This window comes from Triticum aestivum, chromosome 3D (assembly GCF_018294505.1).
Source record: "Triticum aestivum cultivar Chinese Spring chromosome 3D, IWGSC CS RefSeq v2.1, whole genome shotgun sequence".
NCBI classification, from domain to species: domain Eukaryota; kingdom Viridiplantae; phylum Streptophyta; class Magnoliopsida; order Poales; family Poaceae; genus Triticum; species Triticum aestivum.
In genome coordinates this window covers 178349827-178361362 of record NC_057802.1, presented here as the reverse complement: position 1 = coordinate 178361362, position 11536 = coordinate 178349827, and the positions used below count along the sequence as shown (strand labels likewise).

At 51.1% G+C, this 11536-nt stretch overlaps 1 protein-coding gene across 1 annotated transcript; it reads right to left on the bottom strand.

Annotated features, from left to right (window-relative positions):
• Nucleotides 1-3727: 3727 nt before the first annotated feature.
• LOC123078151 (peroxidase 1) lies at nt 3728-5979 on the bottom strand. The gene is made up of 2 exons (XM_044500554.1): nt 5519-5979; nt 3728-4700 (listed from the first exon to the last, which is right to left on the bottom strand). The coding sequence occupies exons 1-2, from the start codon at nt 5783-5785 to the stop codon at nt 3951-3953; spliced, it is 1017 nt and encodes a 338-aa protein (XP_044356489.1). The 5' UTR covers nt 5786-5979; the 3' UTR covers nt 3728-3950.
• Nucleotides 5980-11536: the final 5557 nt, after the last annotated feature.

The window sequence follows — 11536 nt, the reverse complement described above, 5'->3', positions numbered from 1 at the left end:
ACGGAGGGCTTCTACATCAACACCATAGCCTCTCCGATGATGTGTGAGTAGTTTACCACAGACCTTCGGGTCCATAGTTATTAGCTAGATGGCTTCTTCTCTCTCTTTAGATCTCAATACAAAGTTCTCCTCGATCTTCTTGGAGATCTATTCGATGTAACTCTTTTTGCGGTGTGTTTGTCGAGATCCGACGAATTGTGGGTTTATGATCAAGATTATCTATGAACAATATTTGAATCTTCTCTGAATTCTTTTATGTATGATTGGTTATCTTTGCAAGTCTCTTCGAATTATCAGTTTGGTTTGGCCTACTAGATTGATCTTTCTTGCAATGCGAGAAGTGCTTAGCTTTGGGTTCAATCATGCGGTGCTCGATTCTAGTGACAGTAGGGGAAACGACACGTATTGTATTGTTGCCATCGAGGATAAAAAGATGGGGTTTATATCATATTGCCTGAGTTTATCCCTCTACATCATGTCATCTTACCTAATGCGTTACTCTGTTCTTATGAACTTAATACTCTAGATGCATGCTGGATAGTGGTCGATGTGTGGAGTAATAGTAGTAGATGCAGGCAGGAGTCGGTCTACTTGTTGCGGACGTGGTGCCTATATACATGATCATGCCTAGATATTCTCATAATTATGCACTTTTCTATCAATTGCTCGACAGTAATTTGTTCACCCACCGTAATACTTATGCTATCTCTAGAGAAGCCACTAGTGAAACCTATGGCCCCCGGGTCTATTTTCCATCATATTAATCTCCCGTCAATGAGCTATTTCTGGCACCGTTTATGTTGCTTTCTTTACTTTTAGTCTTTATTATAAAAATACCAAAAATATTATATTATCATCTCTATCAGATCTCACTTTTGCAAGTGGCTGTAAAGGGATTGACAACCCCTTTATCGTGTTGGTTGCAAGGTTCTTATTTGTTTGTGTAGGTACGAGGGACTTGCGTGTGGCCTCCTACTGGATTGATACATTGGTTCTAAAAAAACTGAGGGAAATACTTACGCTACTTTGCTGCATCACCCTTTCCTCTTCGAGGGAAAACCAACGCAGTGCTCAAGAGGTAGCACATACCGCTCAAAATTATATTCATCTCTGTTTTAAAAGCTCGAGCTCTGGCACCTCTGCAAATCCCTGCTTCCCTCTGTGAAGGACCTATCTATTTACTTTTATTGTTGAGTCATCATCTTCTTATAAAAAGCACCAGCTGGAGAGCACCACTGTCATTTATATGCTTTGTTATTGATTGATGTTGAGTATGAGTGTGACTGGATCTCTTTTGCCATGAATTAGAATGTCTAGTCAGTCCTTGATCTTCAGGGGTGCTCTGCATTTATGTTTTGCGGTCTCAGAGATACCATTTTGTTATATCATATCATGATTATTTTGAGAAAGTGTTGTCATCCGAGATTTATTATTATTGCTCGCTAGTTGATTGTGCAATTGATATGAGTAAATGTGAGACCTAATGTTATTGTGAATATGGTTAGTTCATAATCCTTGCTGAAAACCTGAATATTAGCTAGACATATTTGCAACAACAAGATCAAACAGAGTTTGCAAAATTTTTTCTTTGTCACTTTCAGTATGTCAACAATTGCTTGAGGACAAGCAATGGGTTAAGCTTGCGGGTGTTGATATGTCTCCATCGTATCTACTCTTCCAAACTCTTTTGCCCTTGTTTTGGACTCTAATTTGCATGATTTGAATGGAACTAACCCAGACTGGCGCTGATTTCAGTAGAATTGCCATGGTGTTATTTTTGTGCAGAAATAAAAGTTATCGGATTGACCTAAAAATTTACGGAGAATTTTTGTGGAATATAAAAAAAATACTGGCGCAAGAATTAACCAGAGGGGGTCCACCCAGAGGCCACAAGCCTCGGGGGTGCGTCCCCCTGGGGCGCGCCTAGAGGGCTTGTGGGCCCCCTGGACCTCCTCCGGCCCTAATTCCAACTCTATATAACCGTATTCAAGGAGAAAAAAGTTAGGGAGAAGGATTCATCGCGTTTTACGATACGGAGCTGCCGCCTCCTGTTCTTCATCGGGAGGGCTGATCTGGAGTCCGTTCGGGGCTTCGGAGTGGGGGATCCATCGCCATCATCATCACCAACCTTCCTCCATCACCAATTTCATGATGCTCACCGCCGTGCGTGAGTAATTCCATTGTAGGCTTGCTGGACGATGATGGGTTGGAGGAGATGTACCATGTAATCGAGTTAGTTTTGTTAGGGTTTGATCCCTATTATCCACTATGTTCTGAGATTGATATTGCTATGACTTTCCTATGCTTAATTCCTGTCACTAGGGCCCGAGTGCCATGATTCCAGATCTGAACCTATTATGTTTTCATGAATATATTTGTGGTCTTGATCCTATCTTGCAAGTTGTAGACACCTACTACGAATTATGATCCGCATACCCCAAGGTGACAATAATTGGAATTCTTTCCGGTGATTACCGTAGTTTGAGGAGTTCATGTATTCACTAAGTGCTAATGCTTTGTTCCGGTTCTCTATTAAAAGGAGGCCTTAATATCCCTTAGTTTCCATTAGGACCCCGCTGCCACGGGAGGGTAGGACAAAAGATGTCATGCAAGTTCTTTTTCATAAGCACGTACGACTATATACAGAATACATGCCTACATTATATTGATGAATTGGAGCTAGTTCTGTGTCACCATAGGTTATGACTGCTACATGATGAATATCATCCAACACGATTATCATTGCCGATCCATTGCCTACGAGATTTTGACATATTGATCTTTGCTATGTTACTTTCGTTGCTACTGTTGTTACAGTAACTACAAAACTGTTACTGTTACTTTTGTCACCGTTACCGTTACTTTCATATTACTTTGCTACAATACTTTACTGTAGATATTAAATCTTTCAGGTGTGGTTGAATTGACAACTCAGCTGCTAATACCCGTGAATATTATTTGGCTCTCCATGTGTCGAATCAATAAATTTGGGTTGAATACTTTACCCTCAAAAACTGTTGTGATCCCCTATACTTGTGGGTTATCATACTTGTAGGTTATCAGTTGGATCCATGCCAGCACGGCCGACCCATGTCGTGCAATGGAGCCGGGGCCCGGAGCAGGCGACGGATATGGCTGGTGCCGCGACGGCCGGAATGGCCGGCGACACTAGGAGGAGCGGGCGCTAGGTGGAGATTGACTAAGTGCATTGGTTTTAACAGGATTATATCCTTTGGGATTTTGAATTAACAAGTAAGGCCTCCTTCGATTTGAAAGGATTCTCGTAGGATTTGGATGATTGAAATCATTTGGGAAAAAAATTCAAAGGATTCCTTTGCACTTTATTTTAAGAGGGAGTTCTCATCAACTCAAACTTTGTGCAATTCCTTTATTATTCATGTGGCATCAAACGCTCTTTGATCAAAATTCCTACTATGTTCCCGGATTCAAGAAAAGATGTCGCTCCTACATTTTAGGAGTCATACTAGACTCATAATTTCTTGTATTTCTTGTTTTTTCATTGTTGACTTGGTTTGGTTATGTTATTTTAGTTACGAGGCCAGATGTAACGCTTAAACTTTTAAGTAATAAAGCGGCATTTACCAAAAAGTAGAGGGGTTTAAAAGCGAAGCGTGCATGGCCGTTGGATCCAGCGAAGCATTATCTGAAGAAAGATGCACTTGCTCTGAATATTTCGACACTTGGACATGGCTGACAAGTGAGAGCAGAGAGAAGTGCCGAATCACCTTCTTTGATTGATTGCAAGAGGAATGCAACGCATGTCGTGACTAATAATCTTACATACTCAGGCACAGCACTTGACAAATCAATATAGATTTGGGAGCTTAATCATGGCGGGCACAATATATTTGATCCGCGCCGATGAAATAAGAGGGAGAGGGAGAGAGTAAAAAAATCCAAGAAAATCGCTGGCGGTCCTGGATGAACCCTCACGGCACATTGCACTTGGTCCTGATCTTCCCTTGTCCGTTCTTGAGGGTGAGCACGTCGACGCGGCCCATCTTCTTCATGGACATGGAGAAGGCGGCATAGAACTTGATCGGGTTGGTCAGGTCGTTGACAATCGTCGCGGCGGCGGCGTTCTGCGTGAGCGCGGCGTCGGAGGCGAGCACTCCCCGCTTGTTCTGCAGGTTGGTGTAGTAGTTGCCGTCGAACTTGAACGGCGTGGCGCCGTCCAGGTCCACCGTGGACGTCGAAGCTGGAGTGTTCGGGCAGGCGTTCATGAGCGTCTTGGCGTAGGTGGAGTCGAGCAGGGGGTCGATGCTGGTGGCGTTGCCTTGGTACAGCCTGGGCGTGACGCTGGAGCAGCTGGCCTTGCCGATGGTGTGCGCGCCGGAGAGCGCGACGAGGTCGTTGACGTCGAGCCCCTTGGCGGCGAAGCTCTGCAGCAGGCCGTTGAAGCCGGCAGAGGGCGAGGGCAGCGCGCCGGTGTTGCTGGCGAGCGAGACGGGGCCGTCCCGGCGGCCGGTCTCCACCTGCCAGAGCGAAGCCTTGAACTGGTAGGAGACGGCGTCGCGGGCGGCGAGCGCGACGATGTCGGCGCAGGAGACGACGCCCGGGCAGGCCTTCTCGAGCTGCGCCTTGATAGCGTCGATCACCGGGTAACCGCCGAGGGAGCCGTTGGGCGGCGCCGTCTTCTCGCTCTGCGCGTTGTCCAGCAGGATGGACGCGTCGCAGCCCTGCATTATCATCGCATTGGAAGAAAAGCCGTGAGCCACACAGACCGCATTTTGGGGTTTGAAATTTAGAATTGGTTGTGCGCGGGCGCGCGCGGGGCCGCCGCAAGGGGCCAAAGTTGCTCCTGCAGCCGCCGTACCGGCGCGGCAGCTTTGTTAGTTGTCGCGCGCCACCAGCTGGGCGCGCAGCGCATGTGAGCGGCGACGCATTGGCCACGGAAAATATTACTGTATGACAAGATTCACCTTGCTCCCCTTCCCCTTGCACTAGTCTAGTATTTCTCGCCTTGTTTTCTTACTTGGCCGTGTCGCTACGAGCGGAAAGTTGCCGTAATGCTTACGTAGTGCACGTAAAGGTGCTCGTGTACATATCAACAGTCAAACTGGCTTGGGCTCTCACTCTCACAGTCTCACCACAGCAGGGAGTGAGAGGGAGAGAGAGAGAGAGTTAATAACAGTACTATTGCTCGTAAAAGCCCCCAAAAAAGCTCAAAAGCAAAGTAAACCCCCGCAGTAAAATCTGCTTGGGCAGAGGGAGAAAGGCGATCTGTATTGTGTGGTATGCCAGTTTAATTAGAGCGAGGAGCCAGGACTCTTGGCTCGAACATGAATGGAGTAGCTAGAAATGGAATCCGCAGTTAATTTGTTGCCGGGAAAAGAAGCGCTTTCCGCGTCGGCCGACTGGGCACGGGCACGGGCACGGCGCCGACGGAAGTGGAAGCAAAGACCCACTCCACTCAGGCACTCAGGGAAAGGGAGAGGAGCTGAAGCGGAAGTGGGGGCAGGGCGAGGTTAGGGAAGGAACTGAGGAACTGACTGACCTTGACGAAGCAGTCGTGGAAGTGCAGCCTGAGGAGCTGGCCGGGGAGGGCCTGGTTGCCGGCGACCTGCGCCCAGGTGATGCTCCGGACGGTGGCCTCGGCGCTGGGGCACGTCGTCGCGTAGAAGTTATAGGCCAAGCCCGGGTTGGTGTCCAGGAGCCCCGCGCTGCCGCAGTTGAGTAAATGGGCGAGGACCAGGACGGCCCCCCACCACGCCACTGCTCGCCGCCACCGCCCTGCTCCTCCGCACACTGATTGCATCCCCATCTCCTTCCTTCCTATCCCTCTCTCTCTCTCTCTCTCTTCTTAACTCTTGGGAGCGGCGCTGATCTTGAGACTGCGAGACGAAACGGAGATGGAGGAGCGAGAGCGAGAGGGAAGGAATGCTTTTCGTTTTGTGTTTGTGTTCGTGTTTGGTGATGACAGTGTCATTAAGGTGGTGGCTGGGCACCGCCCTTTATAGGCTCGGCGGCCGAGTGCGAGTGGCTGTGTTCTGTGCTGCACCTGCGCGGCCAGCGGTTGTAGAAAGCAACCGCGGGAGGGGAGGAGGGACAAGCAAGCAAACAAGGAGGTCGTCCCGTCTCGCTGGCTCGTCGGATGCTAGCTAGCATGCCACAGCGGCACGATTCGTTTATGGTCGGTCTCTCTCGGTTTGGATTTGGAAGCTGGAGCGCGGCACGGTGATGTGTCCATATCGGGGGTCTTGGTCTTGGGAAGCCACCACGCCACGATTCGGCACACTGATGTCCACCTGTGTGCGCGGTGCGGTGCGGCGCGGCGCGACTACATGTGTGCTGCTCGCCATTCGTCACCTACAAGAGATAGACCGATAGGCGTAGGCACATTGCAGAACAAAGACAAACTCAAGACCTTGAGTTCTTCTTCTCATGAACGGTCGGTTGATTGTTAGTGCCATTGGCAACTGAATCTAATGGCACGAGTAGGAACAGGTGCAGTGTTGTGACATGGGAGGACATGGGTCATGGCCGCCCTCGGGCCCAAAAAAAAAAGACATGGGTCATGGCCGCAGCGAACTCGTGTCGACCCACAGAGACCAGTTCACACACACACGCAGCTGCCTGTGCGAGTGTGCGTGATCACTTCCGGCGTGATCGAGAGGACGGAGGAGAGACCCACGGGAGGAGGATGCAAGGCATGGGAGCAAAGTAGTACAGTACACTAGACAGGCATGTGGGGCCGGGCGCATGTGCTGAAAGCGCAGGGGCGCGAGTTTGGTGCCCTTTTGCCATGTTCACCGCTGCGAATGCGGTCCTTTCCCAAACTGCAGAGTAATTAACTAGTACCGGCAGTACATGATTACATTACTTGCTCCAGTTTAGTAAGATGTTTTTGTACCCTTTTTTTGAATCGTAGTATATGTTTTTTGTACCCTGCTGCAGGCGACCACGAGGCGCTCGTGGGGGGCGTCCGGCTTAATCCTTGACCCCTGTCTTCCTCTGGCCGCCGTCCAAGGCAAGGCGCGACTGAGGCAATCCTTTCCCAACCTAGACAGGTGGGCGGCAACAACAATCCGCCTAGATGCGGTTTCTCTACCGTTTCTACCGACCGACATCCTCACACACGTACGCCGCGTGGGCTAGCAAAATTACTACTACTGGTAGTAGATGGTGTTGTTTTCCTGGCGGGGTTTGCAGGATCTCCTCGGCCATTTTGCGCGTAGAGGCGCCCCTGGAACCGCAGGAATCACGGGAGTTGAATACCGTCGTCTCTCTCACTCACTCTCTGTGACCTGTGATGGAGGGGCACACGCGTCCGATGGTACTGTTCCCGGTGGTGGTTTGGTCTCTTCTTTCTCCGTTCTCTTCCCTTGTGTGCCGTTTTTGCTTAATCATCGACGGCCGAGTGCCCGTTTATAAGGGCGAAAGAACGCAAAAAACAATCAAGGCTGTGCTGTGCTCCCCCGCGCTTTTCGGTTGCCGTGTCCGTGTGGGGCAGTCGGCCGGTACGATGATTGCCGGGTTCCGTGCCCCCAAGCCGCAAAGCCGAGCAGAATTTGCGCCTGGCATCCGTCGAGAGCGCCGACGGGATGTGCCTGTTCCCTGGGGATTCGCCGTTTCCATTTGGATTAGTGTCAAAGGAGGTGATTTCTGTAGAGTGAACTCACCCGTGTACAATCGTCTGAAGGTAATCCAACTGTATCATGGTCAGAGCATCTACGGCCGGGCTTGGCAAGTCCAACCCCTCAATCGGCCGCACACAAGCTGGGCGCATCGGCAGACACCGATCAATCACACGTCAAATTTCCCTTCTCACAATCAAATACCTCAATTAACATATCTTAAATTCATACAAATTCATGCAACTAAATAAACGATGCATCACATACCTTAAATCCATACAAACTCATCAGAACATTGCCATCAGACTACCAAAATTTGACAAGTTTTAAAGCATCTACAGCCGGACTTAGCAAAATCGGCCCCTCAAATTCCCGCGGACGCGCGCGGGCACTGAATAGGCACTCCTCAATTTGTGTTCTCCAGAATCCGCACTCTTCATATCCGATACCCTTATCCGTACTACCCATGCAACGTGAGGATAAATTACGTAGATCATTGCACGGACTATGAAACGGAGCTAAATATGCACATTCCGACCACCAAAAAATCACACACGGATCTCCAAAAACTACTCAAAATTCACATAATCCACATATGACGGACAGGTTCTAACTAGAGACATAAATAACTAGGAATTAACTACGCAGACGGCGGAGATTCACCACTTCCTCGCCGGGCCTTTGCCTTTCCGGTCGTCGACGTAGCTGTAGGCGTCGACTGCGGATGGTGGATCATCCGAGTTAGAGGAGGAGGAGCTCTGGTCGTCGCCTTCTTCGTCAGAGAGGACAATGAGCCCGTCAGCCGCCGGACGGCCCTGTTCTGCTGCCGCTTTATCTTGGCCAACCGGGCCACCTACGTCGCTGCCTCCACCAACACGTGCTCCGACTGCTCAATGGCAAGCCGGAGCGCCTTCGCGTTCTTTCGCCGTAGGCGGCGAGTGTCCGTCTCCGCCGTCGTGAGCGACCGGCGGTAGACCCAAGCGAGGGGTCGCCCGCCCTCGCCGGGCTTCGCCGGCATCCTGCGGTGGCGGCGCACGGGCTGCTCTGCTACGTCACGCTTCCTTGACTGCTACCTCTCATGGCGGGCGGCACGCGCCTCAGATTTCGGAGTGTGCGTGCGGGTCGACGGCGCGGGCACTAGCACCCACCGCTTCCCGCGCGGAGTAGCGGTAGGCGAGGGAAGGGGACGGCACGGGGGAGGAGCGGACTACGCTGCCCTGGAGGAGCCGCGCGCTCGCCGGGAGGGACAAGCTCCACCGTCCACAATGCACCGGCGCAAGAGCTGCGGCGATACTGCAGATCCGGAGCTGCCCCCGTTGTCCACCTTGGACCGCTCCAAGGCAATGCGGAGGGCCAGCTCCTCGTCGACGTCGACGTCGGAGCCAGAGTGGCTGCCGGAGCTCGACTATGCATCGGATTGGATCGGAATCAAAGAGGGGAGAGGAGAGGACAGAGCGACAGAGTAGAATGAGTGAGCTAGGGTTCCAAGTGAGAATCCGGATTGATTTTTTTGTGGGACAACCGTGAGGTCGGTGGTGGGTCGGTCCTGTCATCTCCGACGTGGCGGACGCACCCGGGCGCCCCCGGGCCGCCCATATCCGCCCTACATTTGGGTTGGATATGAGGGGCGCCAGAAAACCCGGGCGTTTGAGGCGCCCGGTGGGTTGATTTTTTGTGACCGATCAGTGACTGGTCCGCCCGTCCGAGCGTTTGAAATGGGTTTGGGGTGTCCGGTTCTAGATGCCCTTACCTACACGCTAGCTCATCCACGGCTACCCTTGCCCTTACCCGCTTCCTTGCCATCCTGCTCGCGGAAGTAGCATTCGAAAGCGCTGTATGGATCGACCCGGATCTGCTCAACGCTGGAGCTGTCCGGCCCGTCGCTGTCATCCTTCTCTTTCTTGGGGGACAGTCCGGCCATGGTATAGACCACCCGATTCTACTCTCGGGCGAGGCGTGACTATTTCTCCAGTTCCGCTTCTTTATAATGCGGACGCTGATGGCTTCCTCCTCTGCGGCCGCCGGTGCCGCCGCATCAACCGCCTCCGTCGCCGCCATGTTGACAACGAGGCGAGACTCATCCTCTCTGAGGGAGTCCCGGACTAGGGGGTCCTCGAGATGCCGGCCTATCTCACATGGGCCGGAGTATTGGGCCGCACTGTATCCGGACCGAAGACCTTTTGTGCCTTGGTGTGTACCCCAAGCCAAGATGGAATATTCATGCGTTCCCTTAATGTAACCGACTATATGTAAACCCTAGTACCCCTGGTGTCTATATAAACCAGAGGGTTTAGTTCATAGAGACTAAGAGAGAACAGTCACCATCCTACTAGTTTAGGGTTTAGTTCATCCGGTCCCGTGGTAGATCAACTCTGTAATCCCCATACACACAAGCAATATAATCAAGCATGACATAGGGTATTACCTCCTAAAGAGGGCCTGAACATGGGTAAATATCGTGTCTCACGTCCCTTGTTCCCCATCGATCCAAGATCCATAGTTCGGGACTCCCTACCCGAGATCCGCCGGTTTTGACACCGACATTGGTGCTTTCATTGTTGGGGAACGTAGTAATTTCAAAAAAATTCCTACGCACACGCAAGATCATGGTGATGCATAGCAACGAGAGGGGAGAGTGTTGTCCACGTACCCTCGTAGACCGACAGCGGAAGCGTTATCACAGCGCGGTTGATGTAGTCGTACGTCTTCACGATCCGACCGATCAAGTACCGAACGCACGGCACCTCCGAGTTCTACACACGTTCAGCTCGATGACGTCTCTCGAACTCCGATCCAGCCGAGTGTTGAGGGAGAGTTTCGTCAGCACGACGGCGTGGTGACAATGATGATGTTCTACCGACGCAGGGCTTTGCCTAAGCTCCGCAACGGTATTATCGAGGTGTAATATGGTGGAGGGGGGCACCGCACACGGCTAAGAGATCTCAAGGATCAATTGTTGTGTCCATGGGGTGCCCCCTGCCCCCGTATATAAAGGAGCAAGGGAGGAGGAGGCCGGCCCTAGGAGGGGGCGCACCAAGTGTGGAGTCCTACTAGGACTCCCTAGTCCTAGTAGGATTCCACCTCCCATATGGAATAGGAAAAGAGGAAGGGAAAAAAAGAAGGAAGGAAGGGGGCGCCCCCCTTCCCTAGTCCAATTCGGACCAGACCAAGGGGAGGGGTGCGGCCACCCTTGAGGCCCTTTTCCTTCTTTCCCGTATGGCCCAATAAGGCCCAATACGTATTCCCGTAACTCTCCGGTACTCCGAAAAATACCCGAATCACTCGGAACCTTTCCGAAGTCCGAATATAGTCGTCCAATATATCGATCTTTACGTCTCGGCCATTTCGAGACTCCTCGTCATGTCCCCGATCTCATCCGGGACTTCGAACTCCTTCGGTACATCAACATACATAAACTCATAATAAAACTGTCATCGTAACGTTAAGCGTGCGGACCCTACGGGTTCGAGAACTATGTAGACATGACCGAGACACGTCTCCGGTCAATAACCAATAGCGGGACCTGGATGCCCATATTGGCTCCCACATATTCTACGAAGATCTTTATCGGTCAGACCGCATAACAACATACGTTGTTCCCTTTGTCACCGGTATGTTACTTGCCCGATATTTGATAGTCGGTATCTCGATACCTAGTTCAATCTCGTTATCGGCAAGTCTCTTTACTCGTTCCGTAACACATCATCCCGCAACTAACTCATTAGTCACAATGCTTGCAAGGCTTATAGTGATGTGCATTACCGAGTGGGCCCAGAGATACCTCTCCGACAATTGGAGTGACAAATCCTAATCTCGAAATACGCCAACCCAACAAGTACCTTTGGAGACACCTGTAGAGCACCTTGATAATCACCCATTTACGTTGTGACGTTTGGTAGCACACAAAGTGTTCCTCCGGTAAACGGGAGTTGCATAAT